The sequence below is a fragment of the Brassica napus genome, chromosome C2 (assembly GCF_020379485.1).
Source record: "Brassica napus cultivar Da-Ae chromosome C2, Da-Ae, whole genome shotgun sequence".
Classification (NCBI taxonomy): Eukaryota; Viridiplantae; Streptophyta; class Magnoliopsida; order Brassicales; family Brassicaceae; genus Brassica; species Brassica napus.
The window spans coordinates 53,403,167-53,427,459 of record NC_063445.1 but is presented as its reverse complement, the minus strand read 5'-3'; the positions used below and the strand labels follow the sequence as shown (position 1 = coordinate 53,427,459).

At 33.7% G+C, this 24,293-nt stretch overlaps 3 protein-coding genes across 4 annotated transcripts; 1 reads left to right on the top strand and 2 right to left on the bottom strand.

Moving 5' to 3' along the window:
* Positions 1-4,664: 4,664 nt before the first annotated feature.
* Positions 4,665-6,507, bottom strand: LOC106382495 (probable WRKY transcription factor 74). Its single transcript, XM_013822522.3, has 4 exons — positions 6,309-6,507; positions 5,400-6,156; positions 5,207-5,332; positions 4,665-5,130 (listed from the first exon to the last, which is right to left on the bottom strand). The coding sequence occupies exons 2-4, from the start codon at positions 6,137-6,139 to the stop codon at positions 4,983-4,985; spliced, it is 1,014 nt and encodes a 337-aa protein (XP_013677976.1). The 5' UTR covers positions 6,140-6,156; positions 6,309-6,507; the 3' UTR covers positions 4,665-4,982.
* Positions 6,508-13,648: 7,141 nt separating this feature from the next.
* LOC106379985 (receptor-like protein kinase ANXUR2) lies at positions 13,649-17,187 on the bottom strand. The gene is made up of 3 exons (XM_013819825.3): positions 17,059-17,187; positions 15,985-16,832; positions 13,649-15,599 (listed from the first exon to the last, which is right to left on the bottom strand). Exons 2-3 carry the CDS (start codon positions 16,828-16,830, stop codon positions 13,881-13,883), a joined length of 2,565 nt encoding a protein of 854 aa, XP_013675279.1. The 5' UTR covers positions 16,831-16,832; positions 17,059-17,187; the 3' UTR covers positions 13,649-13,880.
* Positions 17,188-20,681: 3,494 nt separating this feature from the next.
* Positions 20,682-24,279, top strand: LOC106382496 (pre-mRNA-splicing factor SYF1). 2 transcript variants are annotated; one of them, XM_013822523.3, is made up of 4 exons: positions 20,682-20,839; positions 20,921-22,775; positions 23,158-23,610; positions 23,697-24,279. In XM_013822523.3, exons 2-4 carry the CDS (start codon positions 20,931-20,933, stop codon positions 24,147-24,149), a joined length of 2,751 nt encoding a protein of 916 aa, XP_013677977.1. In that variant the 5' UTR covers positions 20,682-20,839; positions 20,921-20,930; the 3' UTR covers positions 24,150-24,279. The 2 variants fall into 2 exon arrangements, with proteins under 2 accessions (XP_013677977.1, XP_048603926.1); XM_048747969.1 differs by lacking the exon at positions 20,682-20,839 and having other exon boundaries at positions 20,846-22,775.
* The last annotated feature ends 14 nt before the right edge of the window (positions 24,280-24,293 follow it).

Sequence of the window (24,293 nt, the reverse complement as noted above, 5' to 3'; positions counted from 1 at the left end):
TGTGAACTATGAATCTTAACTTAACCAGATCTTTTCTCGGAATTTTTTTACCATTTGATAGCACTAAAAAAACTTTTAGCCGTCTGATATATATAAAATATAACTAAAAACTATGATTTTACCGAAAACAAAGAACAAAATATAACTTTTGAGGAGCGGCATCACAAACACAAAGTAAAAACATTTTGTTGGTGTTTGTGGCTAGTACCAAGTTATATCTTGAACCAAACTTACATAGTCTTGATGTGAAGGGATAAAGAAAAAAAGTAGTATTGGTAATGGTATGGTACTGATAATGATAGAAGATAATAAAAAGTGAATGAGACTTATAGCATCTCCAACCCTAAACTATTTTTGCCTCTATATGCTATAATATAGTAAAATTTATTCTAACCCACCTCTATTTTTTTCCATAAAATAGAGATTGCTATTTTTGCCTCTATATTTAAGGAAAAAAAAATAGCAATCCTCTATATAGAGATATACTTTTTTATTTACAAAATAGTCCTTTAACTTTTTATTATTATTAATAAAAGAAAAATTTACGTAGAAATACAATTTTTAACACATAAACACACAATTATTTGTTTAGTTAATAATTTTAATTTTTACAATTATACTTGAAATAAGCAGAAATAATATAATTTTATTGAAAGTCAAACTTTTTATTAAACAAATGATATTTAAAATTATATATATAAACAAAAATGATTAATTATAAATTAATTATTAAAAGTTGCACATAAATATTACATATAGATAAAAAATAAATTGAACATAAATATAACTAATACAGCATAGTGAAACAACTTAATATTCCGGTAAATTATTTCCGGATCCACAAAGATCATTAAAATATTGTCCAAACGAATGGGAAAAAATAAAGAAGCTCATTTCTCATTTCGGAATGTATTAATTGATCATTTATGGGAAAAGTATAATAATATTGATAATTAGATAATGTATATTTTGTTATCTTATTTTTAATGTTTTTTCTGTGCTAAAATGTTTAGTTTAAATAATACTGCAATTTTATGAAGAAAAATCAAAAATTTAAATGAATGGGTTAATTTTTAACATTCAAAAGTAAAAGCGCTAATTGTATAATAAAAAAAGAATCTTTTAAGAATATTTCTTTTTAGAGGAAAAAATAGGAGAATACATTGGAGAAGAATCCTTCTCTATTATAGAGTTCCTCTGTTATAGACAGAGCCGTGCATATAGACTTTTGAAAAAGACATTTGCCTAGGGCCCCCAAGTTTTGTTGAAATTTCAGGGCCCTTAACTACAAAAAAAATTATTTTTACAAGGTAGTTAACATATTCTCTTGGTTAGATTTTTATTCTTATTTGATTCTGAATTCGACTTCCGTTTAAAATAATTAGGTTTATGATCAATTTTGCTATATTTATAAATAAAACTACAAAGATTCTACTTCTAAAAAACTACAAATATTTGATCCACATTTGTCTTCTTTTTATATGCTATGAGTTAGATTTATTTTATATATGTACGAGTATTTGGTTAAAAAAATCATAAAAGTTTGAATATATAGTTTACTATATTTAATTTAACGATAAGATTTGCCTTTTTAACACCACCAACATTTCAATCCAAAATCCACATCTTTTTTATAGTACAAATTCATACTTTTTTATCATGATTTTGATTTTTTTCGTTTATAAAAGTTTGGTGAAATTTTTTTATGTAATAATTCAAAACTTTGTAGTGTCATATTATATGTATATTCTAATTCAAAACTTTGAAGTTGAATACATTTTTTCGTTCATAAAATATCATGTAAAACGTATTTTTTTTTAATTCGTCTTAGGCCTCCAAAACCCTTCGCTCGCCACTGGTTATAGATGAAAAATAGAGATGGTCTTAGGAAACAATGATTTGAGAATAGTTGTTGGGTTACCATTAATATTGCTCTGTGTTTTGTCCAACCAAATTGATTGGAACTACAAGAGAAGGGAACATGTGGGTGGGTATGAGGGCATTAATCATTGTTGAGTAAGTGGCGTCAAAATAATTTTAGGACCTCTACAAGGAAACATACCCTACTTTTCAATCCATTCGTCTCCCTTTCGGTTCGTGTTTGTAATTATGGAGCATGGTGGACATCAAATCCAGTTTTACTCAATCTGTCAAATTATTTTAACTTCATGATAACAAATTAAAGGTTTGGTGGAGTGATACAAGAAGTTACTTTTAACTTTTAAAAAGTAACAAATTAAAGGTTTAAGGAGTACATATTTGATACTTATATAAGAGCATCTCCGGAAGAAACTCTATAACTCCAAATATAGAGTTTTTTGCTTTTTAAAAAGAAATTTCAAAACTTCAAATTTGAAATTTCATCCTTTTATTTGCATTTTGGTCCTTACAATATACATCATATTTATAATTCTTAAATATTTTTTTGTTTATTTTTTTGATATTTAAAACTTTTATATCTCATAAATATTTCAAATTTGTTTTATAAATTTCATTTTTACACATGAAATTAAATAAAAAAATTTAAACAACATTTATAATATTTTTAAACTAGAATTAAACAACAAGAATATTACAAAAAACCATAATAAAAACTTATTAAAAAGACACATGAAGACATATTTATTACTCAAATTTAAATATTATAACAACACTAATAGTCTGGTAAATTTGCTCCAGAACCTCTCAAATCTCCAAAATATTGCCCAAGATGTTACCGAAGATGATTGTTGTTGTTTCTCTTGACGCCTTTTTCGTACGATTTTTTCTTATTCAGATCGAATGTATTCATGAATATTAACATCATCGATAGAAGCTAAGTTTTTTAGCAATATTTTATTTTCCTCTTTTACTTCTTTAAAAGCTAATTTTTTGCTTCATTTTACAGTCGTAATTCAATCATCTCATGACATTTTTCCATGTTTGTTGTACTTTCGTTTAAAAGATCAAAGATTTTTTCGTTTGATGATATCAAACTATCAGTGGGTATATTATGAGGATATCCGATTTCAACAATTTTTGGCTCGTAATCTACAAATAAAAAATAAAGAGAATTATTTCTTACTTCGAAATGCACTAATTGATCATATATGAAAGCATTACGAAAATAATTTTATGGAATAATGTAGTATTTGCTTGCAGTTTAATATTTAATTATGTACTTTTATTTATAATTTTATATTTTAGTGTAAGATTTTTTTAATTAATATTTCTATAATATTTATATATATGTACTAGTTATTTATAGAAATTTTATGAATTTACATCAACTATGACAAATATAAGAACCATAGTATAAAATATAAATAATTTTGAAGTTATGTTTTAAGTTTTACTTTTAGAAAAGAACACATTGAAACTTCAAATATAGAGTTTTGGAAATTTCGAAATAAAAATAAAGTTCCTTTTCCGTGATGAAGTAACAGAGATCTAAAACTGAAACAGAACCATATTGATTATTCTTGATCATCGTGCGTAATTACTTACAATAATTATTGGGAACAATTAACTCTTACTGTAACTATTTTAAGAAACTAGAGGGTATGATAGAAGGGAGCATGTGACTGAATTCGATGAAAAGGAAAGAGAAAAAACATAAAATTCACATGCAATGTTGGTTTGGGTGAAGCTTTTTTCCCTCTTCCAATGAAACGTCACATCTTCATTTCCATTTTCATGAAATTCAAACTGGGGAGGAAACAAAATCTAAATATATATTGCATCGACAACAAAGCTTTAGAATAATTCCAAACTACAAAACTATACCGTGTTTAACCTCGTTGAATGTCGTACTTATACTAATGTTTGCTGCATCCGAAAAGGTCCACTCTCATTTTGAAATCGAGCCATGTGACATAAGGTACATTACATCTATCTAAATTAATTCACTATATTACACTCTAGTTATCCACAAATAAACCATGCAATATAATTAACCTGTCGGCCCACTAAAATTTGTGGCTTTAGATTATTTAATCATGGGATCCAAAGGCTTACTCAGAAATCTTGTGATGAAAATGAAACCTTAACTAGAAAGCAATGTTTTCAAACCCGGACCAAACCAAACCGACGGTTAAGCCAGTAAACTCAGTGACCCACTATCCGGTTCGGATTTAAGAAAAAAATCCATCTTAAGAGCACCAGCATTAATGAATTCCCGGTTGGGGTTCATAATTTGAATTTTTTTATTTTTTTTATTTATTTTTTTTTTATTTTTTTTTTTTTAAAATAATAAATTGACCAATAGCGGGCTGCCACGTGGCGTGGAACCCGCTGAACAGTGATGACTCGGGTTCATACGGAAGGAGCGTGGTGAGACAGAATCATTACTGTAGCATATTATAATATATTTTTTTTCTGGGAAAGCGTGTGAACTCCACCCACGAACCTCCAATGCTGGTGCTCTAACGGTCTAATACTAGTGAACTGAAATCGAAGTTTTTGCTTTCCTGATATTTGTCTAAAAATGTAAAACGTGAATGGTAGTTTAATAACTTGGGCCTATTGGGTTTGATAGATGAACAATGCGGGCCTTAAAAAATCTTGTTAATGAGCCCAGAGTGAGAGGATCTCTATATAGCACTCATCTAAAGAGCCAATGAAGTTAAATCTTGAAGAGTTTGCCATTAGTTTACATCCTGCTGGACTTGCTGAAGAGAATAGAGGAACCAAATCATATCAGATACATATCAGTTGACATTTGCTCAACAAAGCCAAACCTATTGAACCAACATCTGATACAAAACAAAAACCCTTCTATAGACTATACCATATATAAAACTATATGTAGATAAGGCTGAAGCCAAACCTATTGAACCAACATCTGATACAAACCAAAAACCCTTCTAGATTATACCATTTTATCTATATTTAGATAAGGCTGAAGCCACCGTTGTCATGCAAGAGTAAAATCCCAAGTAAGTACCATCATGTCAAGTGGAATATACAATTGTAAACCACAGATACTAGAACGGGATGGTTAATCAAGTTTGAGCTGATTGGGAAGAGAGTATTCTCGAATGGTTATGCTCGCCTTCATAAGTCACTATTAGCATTGAAGTTTCATCTACACATCTTTCAACATGCTTCCTTGCTGGACAACCTCGCAGGCTGCTGCACTTATAGTACCCCCTGCAACAACAAACAACATTATAAAACCAAACATATGAACCAGTCCACTTCCTTAAACATGTAACTATGTACTTACCTAGGATGAGGAGAACCCTTTATTGGCTTTTGTCCGTACTTCCTCCATGAATACTCATCTGGTGGTATATCAGCAATCTTGTTACTAATTGCAGGTACTTTAATCGATCGTCTCACTCTCAACTTCCTGTAAAGAATCAAACACTACATAACCAATTTTTCTAAAATAAGAAGGAAAAAAAATCAACACATACCTTTTCTTAGAACAATGGCATTTGCTTCTACCACCACACTTCAAACTACCAGAGCAGCTTGTCCTCCTTGAATGCTGGGAGATATGATCAGATCCCTGAGGTAATCCGATCAAATGAAACGAGTTTCTGTTGTAATCCGCCACACTAGTATCCATACTAAGAGATGAAACAAACGATCTTGATCCGTTTGAGACACTTGGAGAATAACAACTACCACCACAAGGCCCATCAAACTTCAGATTTAAACCACTATTGCTCCTAGAGTACACTCCTTGCTGGTGGTTAGGGATAAACTGATAGGGATTTTGATGAGACGACGGTGGCTTTAGCTCCAGAAAGGACTTGTCAACACACATTTTCTGGTTAAGCATCATAGGTGGAGGATGACCCTGTCTCTGTTCACTATAACTAGGAGCAGCAGGTGGTATAATTCGAAGAGGCTTTGGTGCTAGAATTGGAATGCAACCAGTTATAGCATTATTACTAAAAACAGGACTTTCCAGGAAGATTTGTTGGGGCAACTGAAGAGACCTAAGCTTGTAGTAGTTGTTGTTGTGTTTTTTAATCTTCCTTTGACCTGACCCACTAGACAAGAGAGAGGAGACACTCCTGAACTTGGAAACTGCTTCTCTTGTTTCAAACATTATGGACTTGGGATCATTGGTTTGTTGTGACAAGAGATTCAAGACTCCATGACAGCTCTCCACTGCTGCTTTGTTTGCAGCTTCAACTTCCTCCATTTTCCTTCCCACACAATCTTAAGAGGAAAGAAACAAAAAAAAAACTTAATATCTTATGAATGCAATATCAAATCTCTTGATAACACCAAACTCAGATCCCCTTAGAAAGAAGGAACATGCCTAACAAATCTTCCTGTAAGAAGAGAGAAGTACAAAGGTTATGACTTACTTTATCTGGGAGGAAGATGTTCTTTCACTAATATTCCCTCACCACCATTAATACAAATCTTTTCATCTACTTTGTCGCTATGATTTAAAATATTCAAAAAGGAAAAAAGCATAGAGGTGAGAGAAGAGAGAAGAGAGAAGAGAGAGTGAAGTGGAGTTTGGCCTTTGAGAGATGGTCGTCGCAGTCACAAGAGGAAGGATAGAGAAAAACAGTCCTCTGTAAAAGATTTGTGGTAGGTCCCCACTACTGGACCTACTTCGCATCTACTTTTTATTTTGATTGTGAAACTGTAATTAACAAGTTTTGTTTTCTTTTTTTAGCAAAAGATACTATTTGATATGGAGAATTTTATCCTTAATATTTTATATATACGATAAAAATTAAAATAGTACTATAAAAGTATCTCCAGCTCATTTTAACATTTTATAATAAATAGAGAAATTTTTAAATAAAGATATTTTTGGTCCAATGTATTACCCTATGAATAGAGAAACATTCATGTATTTTAGAAGATTATACTAAAATGATTATAAAACAATAATCTGTTGTTAAAAAAATATAAAAATATGTTAAAGATGAGCTAAACTTGTATTTGAATCCAAAACATAGCATGAATGTAGCTGTTTTAAAAAATACAAGATATAGCATCGTAATGTTAAAGACCATCTCTAACCCTATGTTTATAATAGAGATCTCTAAAATAGAAAAAAAAAATAAAGATAGTGTTTTTGTTCTAATGTGTTCCTCTATAATAGAAGAATGCTATATTTGACTCTATAAATAGAAGAATACTATTTTTTCTTCTATATTTAAGAAAAAAATAGCATTCATCTATTTATAGAGATAAATATAGCATTCTTTTGTTATAGAAAAACATACTGAAGCAAAAACAAAATTTCTATTTTTTCTTCTATTTTAGAGTCGGTAGAAATGAGTCGGGGATGCTTTTGGAACCAAAATAAATAAATAAAATGAAACTTGAAACCTGTCGTCAATGGGTCCATGTTCCAGCTATGTGTTCTTCAGAATCTCAAGCATGCAACTTGGACAAACCACGGCTAAGATTGCGACACGTATTCAAAGGTCTCTGTCTTCTTCGTAACACGTGTAGCTGGAATGTTGACTGAACATGCACTGTTGTCTGTTTCTTGTCTTATTTTGAAAATGGAAAACTTTATTGACATTTAATTTTTATATCAATCATATGTTTTTGTTTATTTTACATCCAAAATTAATTTACTATTCCAATAAAAGGGTATGAAGATATTTCGTTGCGGTTTACTTTGTGATAATGATATAGAGATATGTTCTAAAACTCACTTAAATATCTGGAAAAATTGTACTTTTTCTTAAAAATTAGTCTGATTATTTTCATAAATTCGAGATCTCGTCACAGTAATAAAGAAAAAGAAAACTAAGAAGTAAAATTTCAATTAAAAAGAGTGGACCCAAAATAAGACACAGACATGAGTTGACCCGGCAAAGATTCTCTTTGCCTCTTGTCATGTAATTAATGAACTATTTGTTTCTCCACGCTTCTGTACTGAAAAGAGATTTATTTTGTACCTTAGCGGTTTCGATTTTGTTCATCCATTTACTTGTTGCGATGACATAAGTTTTGCCATGTGTTTTCTGTTTGTGTAGAGAGGCTATATAAGAAATTCAACTTTTGTATCGTTCAAATCAATACTTTATGTATCATAGTCGTTTTCTTTGTCGTTGTATGTTCGTTCGTCCTCTACTCGTTAGGTTAAGTAGGCCTGCACTATCATATAATCACTAGATTAGCCTACTCCACCTCTTAAAATTTCTAATTAGTATATTCGTTTTCTAATACTATAATTAATACGTAGAGCGCATCCAATAAGGCTCTCGAAATCGTCGAAAACATTGGGAGCAAAAGCCGAAGAGCAAATCAATTATTTTGTTGACAATAATCTTTCTGACGCATGGAGCCTTTTCTTCTTTTTAAATTGGATATCGTATCAAGCCCACGATGCATATCTTATCACCATTCCTTTCTTTGATTTCATTCCTATCCAATCATATACATGTATGTCACATATGTGTCCATGTGCAGCTTTAATACTGACGTGCGCCGTATCGCGAAATTAGTTGTATTTTTTGGTTAGAAAATCGAACTATAATAACCAAGTTGGGTTCTCCGATTAGGATGACGTTTGTTGTATATCTAGGAAGATTGAAAAAAGATACTATTGGTACTTAGTGATGATATATGGCGTCGCACTTGGAATATGGTGCATACCTGGGAAGATTGAATACTAAAATAGTTTTGATATTAAGATGTGCATTTTTTTCTTAAACAATGTATAAAGTGCTAATATATATAACATATGTACTAAAATGATATATAGGATGATTGCAAAGCTGATAAAGACAAAAAATATGAAATTCGTACCATCGTCCACTTTGGTAGTGACCTTTGGTTCGACATCCACTATGGAATGTGAATATGATGATCCCCATCAACATAATCATTGAGCCATTATATACGATACATACACTACCATATAAATATACGTATACAATGCTAATTTTATAATATCCAGTCTGCAAAATGTGTGTTGATCTTTGCTTCTTCTTTTTCAAAATCTTCGAAAAAATCAGCTGGTTTAAAAGTAGATGATATTTTAGATATTTCCCCTATAGCCTATGAAAGTTCCGAACATTCACCAACCACATGAGTATATGTATTTTTTTGTTATATGCTTATAGATATAGAGGAACCGACCAAACTCCCTCGGCCCTAAAAGCTTCTTTGTTATATGCTTACAAAATGTTTTACTAATATAAAACACTAGGTGATAATCCGCGCAGTGAGTGATCAAAAGAGATTTTTTAAATTTTTTTTACAGATATTAGAAATTTTAAAGTTATAGGCAAAAATATTAGATCTAATGATATATATGGAACGAAAGTGTGAATATAATGTAAGCTTAAGTGTTTTTTGAAAAATATTGTTTTTTTTTTTGAAAAAGATTGTTTTGTGTAGTTGGTTATGTGTAAATTAGATATATTTTATGTAAAAAATATATAATAGTATGCAATAACTTTTATTAATTTATTATGAATTTAAGACAAAACAAAACATAGGAAATATAATTATTGATTTCATAATAAAATTATGATTATAATATTAAAAACATAAGTAATAGAAAAATAAAATACGAAAAAAACAAATTATAAGGAAACAAATAAAAAACTGATAAAACTAAGATGTCGTGAAAAGGGTCTTCAGAACTTCTGGTTTGCAATCCTATAGAGAGAAATAACTAAAAATTAGTTTACCAAACAAAACATACATACTTAAAAAATTCACTAAACGAACTGATATACCACTTTCTGAAACGGAGTTAAAGCCAACCATTTGTTTGCCCGAGAGAATGTTTTGATAATTAGGAAGTCGAGAAGAAGTGTGTGGTGAGTCGATGAATTTTAGAGAACATATATTTATATTAAGAAGGCAGCGCCCATGTGATTAATGATACACAAAATAGTGACCGTAATTAAAGATATTATTACATACAGTAGAACCTCTATAAATTAATACTCGATAAATTAATAATCTCTATAAATTAATAAATTTTGCCGATCCCAACTTGGGTTGGTTCAAAATTTGACACAATAGATAAAATAATAAGATAATAAATTTTCAAAAAATTCTATGTAAATATATGGTCCCATTAAAATTATAAATTAATAATTTCTATATATACATATTTTATATAAGTAAGCACCTACTATTATATTGTTTGTTTTATATTCTCAATAAAATTATCTTTATATTTTCTTAACACTTAATAAATTTTGATGAGATTTAGTAATATTATATCTAAAATCACATTTAACTTCTATGCGATATATATTATATACACCAAATAATATAATAAAATTAATATAAATGTGAAATTTCAAAAAATAATAATTAATGTTTATACACTAAAATCAAATATTTTTCTTATCTTAGAATAAATATATCTTAAAATAAAAAATCTAAATAAGGAAACTTTTGTACATTAATATCTCTATAAATTAATTAAATTTCAAAATCTCAACATTATTAATTTACAGAGGTTCTACTGTATTTAATTTCACATAACTTGGGCTCCAATGGTAACCGCAACTTACCTAAATTTTGTAGACACTATAATCAAACTTCCTTTTATAAATTACAATTGAACAAAATAAATAAAATTCACGATTATTAATTGATTCGAATAATTTGAATCCACAATCTAACTTCCTTATATACAACATATTAATAGTTGACAAAATTTTGTAACCATAATCGACTCACTATTATTACCAAAATTTATCAAAAATAATGGCGGATTTGATTCAAGTATTATTACCAAAATGTTACCAAATTCGTAATTTAAAAATATATAAAAGTTATTAGAAGTTTCCTTTTAACAATCATTAATCACGGTTGTCCTTGCAAATCACGTTTAATTAAGAGATAGAACAACTAAAATTATTAGAAGTTTCCTTTCAACTTTCATATATATCATATATATTGCAACGTTATTAGAAGTTTCTTTTTAACTTTCACCCAGATTTGAACAAAGTTATTGCAAATCACGTTTCTTTTTAATATTAATAGTTACACATCGTGATTTCGTATCAATCATTAATCATGGTTTACAATTACAATTATGATAAGTTCTTAAACGGAGTTATATGGGCCATCGTGATTTCGTAATAGTTAGACATCCCCTTGTTACGATAAGTCCTTAAACGGAATTAATTTGTAAACACTATAGTTAGACATTTTTTTTGAATTAGAATATAGTTAGGCATTATACTTATATCGTATTTATATATATAATGACTAACAAATTATAAAATGCTATATGATGAATACTTGTAACAACGTGTGCATATATTTTTGTCTCACTCTATTTAAATATTAACTATAATAAGTATAATTTATAACATATGTTAGAGTTCTGTTAATATTGTGAAGAGATTATAATTTTAACGGTAATATTTTGTTACATGAAATCCAATACATATGCACATAATGGTATAATCCGAATCATTATAGATGGTCCACATACACGTGTTATAAATTATACTTATTTTAGTTATATATGTATCGGATTATACCATCTACAAAATCGTTATCTCATATATAATTAACTTTGTGGACCGGATCTGAGAATAAATGACTATACGCCCGTAAGTTTGAATTATAATGAAAACGCATTAAACATGGACATCATTGTTTTGTTTGTCATTGTAATGAAGAAGCTTACAGTATATTAGTAAAGTTATAATCTAATGATCAATGGCAAGCAATGACAATTATTGTAATTAATCTAGTTAACAAATAGTTTTTGAATATAAGATGTGAGAGGGCTTGTGGTGCTGCCACGTAGGAAATGACAATTTTGAAAATAACACATGAACTAAAGGTTAGTTATCTATAATGTTCCTCAAATAATAATAAAGGGATAGTAGTGTTCACCAAGGTTTTTTTTTTATGGACAAAACAATATTCAGTAGTATATGTGTATTTAATCACAATTAGCATATGGGGGAATCAAAATTTTGAATATTTCCTTGTGAGTCAAATGTCGATGTCATCTAAGGGTTTGTTATCCAATGCAAAATATTCACATTCCTTATACTCATTAAATTATAAAATTTTAATTGATAAGGTATGTAAGTTTATACTCATCAAATTCGTATTAATAAGGTTTTGATCATAATAAGTTCTCTATGATTCAGACCCAAAATTCAATGCCCGCCATCAACTATAAGTCAGAAAAATCAGATCTTAAATAAGAAAATTAATACAAAACCATATATAGAAACTATAATAAACGTAGACTTTCCTATCAATATTTGAAACATTCTCGATATTTACTCATAAACTGAAACATTACGAATAGTAAAACCTGATTTGAAGTATGGTTCATAATTTTGGTAGCACAAATTTATTGAGGATATGTAAACATTAGGAGACAACTCCAAAAAAATTTAAACACACACAAGTTCAAAAACAAAACATGTTCCATCGAGAAATAAATAATAAAAGAGGCTTTCTATTAATAAATTTTATTCGTAATAAATTTGACATGATGAAACCGTATCAATAAACAAAGATCACATATCCGTTAAAGGCCATAAATTTTATTCGTAATAAATTTGACATGATAAAACCGTATCAGCAAACAAAGATCACATATCCGTTAAAGGCCATATATAGAAATTTTCTCTTAACACGCGCTACCTTAGTGATTGAAAAAAAATTATTTGATTCCGTGATTGACAATTCATACATGAATCATGAATTAGAGAAAATAACTAAACGGTAATGTATTTAATTGTGTTGCCTCGAATCAAACTAATTTACACTAAACTGCCATAACATGATGTACATAGTATATTGCATTGGTAATTATGGAAATGATAAACATGGTTAACGTGCAAAGGATGAGATATGAAACTGTAATCCTGGTTTATAAAATATAATATATTGGATCGTTGAATTTTTTTTTTAATAAATTGGATCGTTGAATTTGCCATGAAAAAAACTAATTCCAAGTGCAAAAAACAATATATAAAGAACTTTAATAGATTATAAAACCCCATATGAAAAGTATTGAAATCTAATTAACCGTATGAACCTATAATGTGAATTATCACCACACGTCTGCAATACAAATTTAAGCATGATTAAAATATATATATGTAGTTATGCTATATGATGAATTATAACAATCAAAAATCTCTTGGTATGGTAAGAAAATATTTCCGTATTTAAAGATGGAAGTGTTTAAAAATAAACGCATTGTAAGAGTTGCAATGTTCATTATGTTGTTATCAACACTCGACAAGCTTTCGACAAGCTTATACTATAATCTAATGACCAGTGGCATTTTTTTGTAATTAGTCTAGTTAAGAATGGGCTTTTGAATATATAAGGTGAGAGAGCTTGTGGTGATGACACGTAGGAAATGACACACATGTAATAAACACACGAAGCAAAAGTTAGTTTTTATCAATGCTCCTCAAATAATAAAAAAGGGATTTTGCCTTGGGCTTCATAGCGCAATCCGATGGAATCCAATCCAAAAGGAGAAGTGTATTTTAAAATCATTGCAAGGCTTATCCAACCCAAAGGGACGTCGAGAAATAAATTTCCTTAACCAAAAATCCAATGGCCTTATGCTAAAACTTCTGCATATATCCTACTGCTTTACTAACTTTTGAATGAGAAAATGATTCCTCCTCAAACTTTTCCTTAAGCTCTTTGGGTTTACTCTCTAAATATAAACTAAAGCAACATACAGAGTGGAAAAATGATTTAGAACTCTAATTTCAAACCATTATACAATATCTTGATAACATATAATAACAACACATAGATATATAATTTTACAAATGTTTTTGAGTTTTGATTAATTGATAAACCCACAAGGAAATTAAAACGAATGAATATACTGGATAGTTACTTCTTTGTCTATCACATGACATAAAGAAAAAACAAAATAAGAAAAAATGAACTTTTCATATCAAGAATGTTCGGTTGTTAAATTACCTTTATCGCCCTTTAGGATTTACAATTTGAGAAAATATCCCACTATTTTCTTCCGAGGACAAGTCACTGACGTCATGTTCACCGGCGCTAACGTTGACCGCCATACCTCCACCACCACCTCCTCCGCCTAGATCCTCAGAAGCGCTGCCATGACTAGGCGTTCGACGACGCGTGCCATCAGCAGTTTCTTGCACCTGAAGCGCAAACTCAAGGTTCCACAACACATCTCCCATGGACGGCCGGTCTAACCCACTGTCGGAGAGACATTTCTCCGCCGTGTCCGCAAACTTCTTCAAACACTCCGCGTTGATCTTCCCTTTCAAGTTAGGATCAATAATATCGTCAAGATTCCCTTTACGTTTACAGTTCAGCGCCCAGTCTCCAAGACTCACTTGCTCCTTAGGCAAGCTAGGGTTTAAAGCCGGCCTAGCGCATAAGATCTCAAACAACACAACTCCAAAAGAGTACACATCTGACTTCTCAGTTAGTTGCTGTCTTCTAAAGTACTCTGGATCTAAATACCCGAAACTTCCTTTGACCACGGTCGAAACATGACCTCCCGCGTTCATGTCCGGTCCGGTTTTGGATAAACCGAAGTCAGAAACCTTCGCGACCCAGTTCTCATCTAACAAGATGTTTGTTGTCTTCACGTCACGGTGAATGATCGTGTACTTTGCACCCGTGTGAAGGTAATGCAACCCTCTTGCAGATCCAATGGCTAGCTCTAGACGTCGCTTCCAAGTTAACTGAGGTCTCTTCGTGTTGTAAAGATGCTCCCTTAGTGTTCCGAGTGACATGTAGTCGTAGATGAGACACATCTCTCCACCGTCGTCGCAGTAACCTATCAAGGAGACTAAGTGTTTGTGTCTTAATCTTGATAAGAGTTCGATCTCTGTCTCGAACTCGTTGAGACCTTGTTCTGAGTTAGGGTTTGATTTCTTGATCGCCACTTTTGTTCCTCCGTCTATCACACCCTTGTAAACCTTACCGAACCCGCCAACTCCAATGACGTTAGACTCATCGAAGTTTTGAGTTCCGTGTTTTATTTCGGACAACGAGAATCTTCGACATAGGCCAGCTGCTAGGTTAGATAAGTGGCTTCCGTTGTTGCTCTTACCGGATATAGTAGAAGTATGGGAGTTTCCATATAAAGGAAGCCAGCTTGACGTGTAAGATTCACTTCCTTGGAACTTACGTTTCCTTTGATACATTGTGAAACACAATGCACATAGCAAAACCGCTGCTACTCCACCAGCTGAGCCAATGACGAAAGCTGTGACTCTTTTGTCACCTCGAAACTCCTTTTTAGCATCTTCATTAGCTTTCATGTCAGATGGTTTAGGGTTTGGACCCGCGAGGCTCTTCATTGTGTCCATCTTGAATATCTCTAGCCCGTTGAGCTGCGAGTCGAGATACTCTGGCTTAGCAAATACGGAAGGAGTCATCTGAAGTGAAACCTCTTCGCCTCCGTTAGTAGTATCAACGTACATTGCGTAGTCCTTGTACGTTGGGACACCTTTACCTCCAGACCATGCTATTATATCTGCAGCCTCTGCGTCCGCTTGTGCGGTTTTGTTGTTGATGTAAATGTTGAAAGCTTTCTGGTTGATTTTAGATTGCTGGAACTCGCAGAAATGGAGTCTCATGATGTATGTGAAGTTTGTATCAACTTGAAACACCCATGTTAGGTTTGATTTCACGTTGAGATCTCCATTGGGTCCCTGTTATAAGAATATGAGATTAATTTGAATTTCCTTAACCGGCGTTACATAGTTTATACTTCCTCTGTTTCATTATAAATAGTGTTGAAAGAAAAATATTTGTTGGAAAATAGATGATGTTCTCAATATTCTGAATAAAACTTAATGTCATTTAAAATTCGTGACTAATTTCAAAATATTATATTTTATTGATTGAACTTTTTTTATGATACTTTTATGTAAATCAAAATAAATTGTTTAAAATTTTATATTTTTTTAATCATTGTGCAAAAACCTTGGAGAGGGAGTATAAAACAGACTCCACTTACTCAAAAAGCTAAATATAATTAGCTTACTAAGAAAACTAAAATGTATTAATTTTTGTATATATCAAATATCTCAATACCTGTGATCGAGCTGTTTTATAGACATCAGCTGGGGCGGTAGAGACCGGCATTTTCTGGTAATCAATCCTGAAGTTATCGCTTGCTTGAAGGGTAACACCAAGACCAGCACTGAATATGTAAGGAGCATCGTTGTACCATGTTCTTGTTAACCCACCAGAGTCTTTGCTTCCAGGTATATCTTGACCACCGACATTAACCCTAAACATTGTCTGAAGATTCGCGGACTTAACATCAGATGTCTGGTCCGTGAACCCGACAAGAACAGCCGTATCAAACAGCTCAGGCATCTCAATGACCTCAATACCGTTTATGAAGGCAAACGCCTTAGGATGTTTATCAGAGGGAGTTAACGTGATGGTCAAGACATCTTTTAGGGTTGGTGCAAGAGAATATTCTCTAACGAGGTAAGCCTGTGTTAGGGCTTGACATGTGATAGATGCACTGAAGTTGCTTAGAAGTGTAACATCGTTAGCCGCCACGGAGAAGTAAGAGTCGTCGATGTTGAGTCCTGTGTATGCTGATGGGTAGAAATGTAAACGGAGCAAATGTCTTTTGTCTCCTTTAACAGGGATCTCGTAAGTCGCAGGAGCTGTAAAGATTCTTGCTGTCATGTAAGGGATCGTTGAGAGAAGCGAAGGATCTTGATATGTAGCTGTTGCGTGAACCGTGTTTGGTGTTTTCAAGAACCTGGTGTCTGGTTCCCATTTTTTCTTGTCTGGATCAGTAGATGGTTCTGTCGCTCCGCAGCCCAACGCAACGTCTTTAGCGTTAGATTGAGAAGGGGAAACGAGAAAAACATAGAAGAAACAGATGAGGGAACATAGATTCCGCGTTTTCTCGTTCATGGCTGAAACATAAAAGACAAGTTTAAATTCCAAGATTATGATTGAAACTAATCATAGACAAGTTTAAATTCCAAAAATGATTAAAAGCAATGTTCAAGAAACATAGAAAACGTTTAAAAAATAGTTTTGTTCAGGACCGATTTGTCTTCTAAGTCTACACGCTGTCTATACCGATTTTTAGAATACTAATTGAAACATAAGAAATGACTTTTCTTTGTAAGCTATTACCTTAAGCACCAGCAGAGAAAACTGGAGGCTTGTTTCTTCTCCTCTCTGTAACCTAACAATGTATGATCAAAGCCATGGAAACAGAAGCAGAAACCTCAACAAGACAAAAAGGTTATTGGTTTTTTCTCATTTTTCGGTGTTGTGTTGGAAAGAGAAACAAAAAGTAGTTAGAGAACGTATGGTAGAGAGGATTAATCGAGAAAGCTATGTTTAGCAAATTGGTTAGAAGAGGAAAAACATATGTTTTGAGTTTTTTTCATGCTAATGAAATAAAATTCATGACTTTACTATTATCATTTTAATTGAAATATACTTGAAAATATAAATAGAATTCTTACATTTTACTTGAATCTTAAAATAGGAAAACTATCAAGTTTGGTCAATGCATATTCTTTTAGAGTAGAATAATTTTGAAACTCGCTTTCTTTTAGGGGGTCAAGAATTCAAACAAAGAAAGTCTCTAAATATATGAAATGAGTCTTTATATCATATTTAACCAATGGAGGGAAAATAGCTTGACTCCATTTCATAAATCAGTGGTGGAAACTATTTTTTCTAATCCTCCAGTAAAGGCTCCTTGGGAAAGAAGGCTCCGTCAGATGTTGGAAATCCAAGAGTAGAAGTAAAAAGGCGTCTCTGAAAACGATTATGATTCAAGGGATATAACTGATGAAGACTTAAGGGAACTCAAACGATCGATCGAGTTAGGGTTTGGTTTCAAGGCGAAAGGACTGAAGTTGTGCAATACATTACTGTGCTGTGAATAGGCAGCATTCTCCTCTCCCTTCACCTAGTAGCAGCCGTAGCAGCAATGGAGGATATAATTCCTTATCTTCTACATTTCCCCCAACACTGACTCAGATTCATCAAAGATCTTATGTCCAGGTAAAACAAAAAGTATATTCCATCTTCTTATAAATGCTGATTTGTTGTTCATAGAAACAGTACATACATTAACCATTGTGAATTTGAGTTATGCAGGAGACAATCCCCAACAGGTGAAACAAAGATTAAGGCATTGGGCACAAGCTGCTGAATATTTTATGATGCAATCGCACTAATGAGTGTAGACGTTTGTGAGCTAAGTTTCAACTTGAAGCACTTGTTTTCTACTTTTGTTGGTGAGATATAGTAAAAGAATCCTACCAAGAAGGATCTCTCTGAAAGAGAAGTTTTGGGAGAAAAGAAAGAACCGCAGAGAGAGTAAGAGATTATGGTTCTCTCTCTACATAGAAATTCAAGATGAAGACATGAAGCCCTTTCTTATTTGTGTACTGTATGCATATACACTTTTACTATATGGTTGTGGATTTGATGGTTACCAGTGAAAATACTTTCAAGCATGCTTTCCATAAGAGCAATCTTATCAATTAGATTTTCAAACTGTGTTTCTCAGCCAAAAATAGTTTTATTTTATTATGGTTTATTAAATAGTTAGATTTTATTTATTTTTTAAAAAGCAAATGTAACAATAGTTAGATTTTATTTCAGATTAATCTTAATCGGTGACTATTTGTCATGTACAAAAGTTGTTAATGGGTGAGGTCTTGGGTTCGATGAACGCCAAGCGCACCAATAACCTAGTTGGAGAGAGCTTAGGACTTACATGTAAGAGGTGCATATTAACTGGTGACAACTTATCCTGTGAAAGAGTTGTTAAAGGGTGAGGTCTTTGGTTCGAGGAATATAAATCGCACCAATAACCTACATGGGAGGAGCTAGGGTTCACATGTGAAGGGTTAGGGTCGGTGCTCTTCGGAGCCAATTTGGGATCCACGGAACGGGTTGTTACAACAAAACCTTTTATAGTTTGACAAATTGATACATAAATTTTAAAAATATCTAGGATGAAAATTCATTATTGATGGAGGTGCTCTAAGAACGTCACATGTGTCATATGCAATGTACAGATCTTTGATTGTCTTGATATGAATTTCTGACAGTATCTTACATGTCTATCAATAACTTCTTAAGTGACATTGTAATGCAAGGAGATAAGTAACACAAAATGTTTTTTTTTTCTTAAATATCATATTGAGCACTAGTTAAGGCAAAACTCCATTCAACCCACAAATTCAGATTCAACATCAGCACAGTATTATAGACACAGTGACACACCGATATATTCATCACATCTCCCTCCATTCTTCATGTGGGGAGCATGTCAAATGGCATGGATCATCCTAACTCAATCACAGCTCTAAACACATTACATAGTCCAAGTTAGCTAGGTATATTTATGTCGACTTAATTAGCTAATGGTTTGAATTTTTAATCCATACACAGTGAAGCCTAGCGAAGCTGAATATACCAGGACATTGCAAGATTCGTTTACATAAACGACACCCTCAAAGTTGTATACATGTTAACGCCTATAACTTGTGTTTCATAAGCCTTACCTCTAAACCGGCTCTATTGTCATAGTCTATCAGCATTAGACATTAACTCATGAAGTTGTATCTATCAACTCTCTTCTAGCACATTATTTTACTGCTATTCTTTCATATTAGCAACTCGTTTGTTTTATATATTGATGATATATGTGAAAAAGAAAAAAAAAAATAGAAAACTGGTTGATTACTGAATTAGTACAGATGTAACTAACATATATATTGGATATTATTATTATCCAAAAGAGCTATTCAACCTTTTAAGCATATGTATATACATGTTTAATTGATTTTATTAGTATTTCTTGCTCTTGTTGTTTTGCTTATATTTTTGTAATGATTTATTTATTTTTAGTTATTTAGTTTTATCAAAGTGGTGATTAAGAGAAGCCACATGACTAATACCTTGTTCTCCAACTTTTTGGTTAAAATAAATTTATCTAAGATATATTTTGATCGATTGATATGAATGTTATTATAACATTTACAATTTAAAAAATACAGTTTTTTCTTTCTCATTTACATTGTTTCCTTTAGGGGTGAACACTTCTGGTTATTTTATCGGTTCAGTTTAGATTCGGTTCGATTTGGTTAATTCAGTTTTATAAATTTTTCCAACTGGAGTAAACCATAATTAATTTGGTTTGAATCGGTTTAATTTACCTTAATCAGATCCAGTTTAATTTTTTTTTTAAAAAATAATATTTTATAACACATGGTGGATATAAAAAATGAACTATGTAAATTAAATCTAATAAAAAACTGAAACACAATCTTAAAAAACCACAAAAGTTTATAAGAACACAATCAAACCAAAATAAATAGAAAACTAAAAACCCAACATTGTTAACACAGTTAATAGTGACTTTAGTTTTAGAATTTAGTATATTGTATATTGCTATTATGTTTAATGTAAATAATAACAAAAATACATTGTTTTTTTGGTTCAGTTCGGTTTGGTTTGTTCGAGTTGAGAAAATCTTAAATCAACCTATTTGATAATAGACGTTGGTTTGGTTCGGATCGATTTCGGTTCGGTTGGTTTGATTTGACTCGGTGTTCACTGAATACAATTTATTCTATAACTTATTTGTCATACTTTATTATCCTGTAATAGAGTTCCGGTTTAATTTGGGGTTTGGTTTGTGTTTGATCCGGTTTTGTTAACTCGGGTTTGATAAAACTCCGAATTAAATTTGGTTTGGTTGGTACGTTTTAGTTCGGTTTAATTTCCAAATCTATAACACTTGACAAAACTCACATCCTCGCTCTTCCTTCCCCCAACCCTAACAAAAACCTTCACGCTGGGGAGAAAAAAAGCAACAACCTTCACCGTCGTCTGCTGCTCCTCACCACCGCGCCGTCGAAAATTGACCTCTACCCATTACTAGGTAAGCTTCCCAGACCCATCCTACATCCTCAATTCACTAAACAAACGCTAAAGTCTCTACCTTTATCTCCTCCAATCGTAGATCTAAAGCTATGGCTATCTCCCAAGATCTCTACCCTTCCCAAGAAGACCTCGTCTACGAGGAAGAGATCCTCCGAAACCCCTTCAGCCTCAAGCTCTGGTGGCGCTACCTCATCTCCAAATCCGACTCCCCCTTCAAGAAACGCTTCGTCATCTACGAGAGAGCCCTCAAAGCCCTCCCCGGAAGCTACAAGCTCTGGCACGCCTACCTCCGCGAGAGGCTCGAGATCGTTCGTAACCTCCCCGTGACTCACCCTCACTACGACTCCCTCAACAACACTTTCGAGAGAGGGCTCGTGACTATGCACAAGATGCCTAGGATCTGGGTTATGTATCTCCAGACGCTTACAGCTCAGAGGCTCGTGACTAGGACGAGGAGGACGTTTGATCGTGCGCTCTGTGCCTTGCCTGTGACTCAGCACGAGAGGATCTGGGAGCCGTATCTCGTCTTTGTGGGGCAGGAGGGTGTTCCCATTGAGACCTCGCTTAGAGTTTACAGGAGGTATCTTATGTATGATCCTTCTCATATTGAGGAGTTTATTGAGTTTCTGTTGAAGTCTGCTCGTTGGCAAGAGGCTGCGGAGAGGTTGGCTTTTGTTTTGAATGATGATCAGTTTTATTCTATTAAAGGGAAGACTAAGCATAAGCTGTGGATGGAGCTTTGTGAGCTTCTTGTGCGTCATGCTAATGAGATCTCGGGGTTGAATGTGGATGCTATTATTAGAGGAGGGATTAGGAAGTTTACCGACGAGGTTGGGATGCTGTGGACGTCTCTTGCGGATTATTACATTAGGAAGAATCTGCTTGAGAAGGCTAGGGATGTTTATGAGGAAGGGATGATGAAGGTTGTGACTGTGAGGGACTTTAGTGTTATATTCGATGTGTATTCGAGGTTTGAGGAGAGTACTGTTGCCAAGAAGATGGAGATGATGAGTTCGAGTGATGAGGAAGAAGATGAGGCTGAAGAGGAGAATGAGGAGGAGGATGTCCGGCTTAACTTTTCTCTGTCTGTGAAGGAGCTGCAGAGGAAGATACTGAATGGGTTTTGGCTTAACGATGATAACGATGTTGATCTGAGGTTGGCTCGCTTGGAGGAGCTGATGAACAGAAGGCCTGCGTTAGCCAACAGTGTCCTCCTTAGGCAGAACCCACACAACGTTGAGCAGTGGCATCGGAGAGTTAAGATCTTCGAGGGAGACGCAGCGAAGCAGATTCTCACTTACACAGAAGCAGTGAGGACTGTTGATCCTATGAAGGCCCTTGGGAAGCCTCACACGTTGTGGGTTGCGTTTGCTAAATTGTATGAAGACCACAAAGACTTGGTCAACACTAGAGTGATTCTGGACAAGGCGGTTCAAGTGAACTACAAGACGGTCGACCATCTCGCCAGCGTCTGGTGTGAGTGGGCTGAGATGGAGCTGAGGCACAAGAATTTCAAAGGAGCGTTAGAGCTGATGAGGCGCGCTACAGCTGTGCCAACGGTAGAAGTCAAAAGGAGAGTGGCTGCTGATGGGAACGAGCCGGTTCAGATGAAGCTGCACAGGTCCTTGAGGCTTTGGTCCTTTTACGTTGATTTGGAGGAAAGCCTTGGGACGCTGGAGTCGACGAGAGCTGTGTACGAGAAGATATTGGATCTGAGGATAGCTACTCCTCAGATCATTCTGAACTATGCTTACCTTCTTGAGGAGAATAAGTACTTTGAAGATGCTTTCAAGGTGTATGAGAGAGGTGTCAAGATATTCAAGTATCCTCATGTGAAAGACATATGGGTTACTTATCTTACGAAGTTTGTCAAGAGATATGGAAAGGCAAAGCTGGAGCGGGCCAGAGAGTTGTTTGAGCATGCTGTTTCAATGGTAAGTCTACACTTTCTTTAGTGTTTTCAAAACCGGACGACCCGATGGTTAGACCATGTTTTACCATTAACCGGTCACGTAGCTTGATTAGAACTCGGAAGTTATTAAATTAGATAAAAACCATTAAAACTATCAGAAATCTATAAACCAACCATATGAACAAAAAACTAGTTTAAGTTTAATATATATTTATGTATTAGTTATGTCATATTTACTAATATTAATTTAAAATATATATTGAAAATATGTCGAACCAGGTTATTAAATCATGTCTGACTCGGTCAATTGAACTGTGACCCAAATAATTATTCGGTTCGGTTTTACAAACATTGGATTAAAAGGCTATTTTGTGTTTGATCTAACTTCTCTATCTTTCTTTCAGGCTCCATCAGATGCTGTCAGGACCTTATACCTTCAGTACGCCAAGCTAGAAGAGGATTACGGTCTAGCCAAGCGAGCCATGAAAGTTTACGAAGAAGCCACCAAGAAGGTTCCAGAAGGCCAGAGGCTGGAGATGTACGAGATATACATTTCCCGTGCGGCAGAGATCTTCGGTGTTCCAAGAACGAGAGAGATATACGAGCAAGCAATAGAATCTGGACTTCCACACAAGGATGTGAAGATCATGTGCATAAAGTTCGCAGAGCTGGAGAGAAGCTTGGGAGAGATTGATCGTTCTCGTGCTGTCTACAAGTACGCCTCTCAGTACGCTGATCCGAGATCCGACCCGGAGTTCTGGAACAAGTGGCACGAGTTTGAGGTGCTCCATGGGAATGAAGACACGTATAGAGAGATGCTTAGGATCAAGAGAAGCGTTTCCGCAAGTTACAGTCAGGTTTGCTCTCTTATCCTCTTTCTATTGCTTTCAGCTCTCAAGGAATCAACCAACCTGACAGTATTTGATATGTTTTTTTGTTTCAGACTCATTTCATTCTGCCGGAGAACATGATGCAAAAGGACAAGATAGACGTGGAGGAGGCGAAAGACGAGCTGAAGAAAGCGGGTTTGCCAGAAGATGAAATGGCGGCTCTGGAGAGGCAGCTCATGGCGGCGCCAATGTCTACCACGGTTACATCTAAGGATGGTGGGAGGAGAGTTGGGTTTGTGAGCGCAGGAGTCATCTCGCAGTCAGGTGAGAATGCGGGGAAGCCTGTGACAGGGAATGGGGAAGATATTGAGCTTCCTGACGAGAGCGATGAAGATGAGTCTGATGGAGACGACAATGTAGAGATCGCTCAGAAAGAAGTCCCTGCTGCTGTGTTTGGAGGACTTGCTAGAAAGAGAGAGGAAGATGGTAAAGAAGCTGAGGAAGACGGTGCAGGGAAGACTCTGGGTGCGTTGGAGAGGATAAAGAGACAGAAGCTAGGTCAGTGAATAAAGTCTTGTAGACAAATGTATCTTGTGCTACAGATTTGGAATTGTAATATCCAGAACAGGATCTTGGAGTGTCATGAGAAATTTTTGTACTTTTGTTTCTGTTTCAATTCCACCATATGTTAGTTTACTGCAGAGCTCTCT

Coding starts and splice junctions, on each gene's coding strand:
- LOC106382495 (XM_013822522.3), bottom strand. CDS start 6,139: ATGGAGGAAGTTGAAGCTGCAAACAAAGCAGCAGTGGAGAGCTGTCAT. Junction 5,333..5,399: donor TGCCATTGTTCTAAGAAAAG/GTATGTGTTGAT, acceptor GATTCTTTACAG/GAAGTTGAGAGTGAGACGAT. Junction 5,131..5,206: donor AAGGGTTCTCCTCATCCTAG/GTAAGTACATAG, acceptor TTGTTGTTGCAG/GGGGTACTATAAGTGCAGCA.
- LOC106379985 (XM_013819825.3), bottom strand. CDS start 16,830: ATGAACGAGAAAACGCGGAATCTATGTTCCCTCATCTGTTTCTTCTAT. Junction 15,600..15,984: donor ATAAAACAGCTCGATCACAG/GTATTGAGATAT, acceptor TTCTTATAACAG/GGACCCAATGGAGATCTCAA.
- LOC106382496 (XM_013822523.3), top strand. CDS start 20,931: ATGGCTATCTCCCAAGATCTCTACCCTTCCCAAGAAGACCTCGTCTAC. Junction 22,776..23,157: donor TTGAGCATGCTGTTTCAATG/GTAAGTCTACAC, acceptor TCTTTCTTTCAG/GCTCCATCAGATGCTGTCAG. Junction 23,611..23,696: donor TTTCCGCAAGTTACAGTCAG/GTTTGCTCTCTT, acceptor TTTTTGTTTCAG/ACTCATTTCATTCTGCCGGA.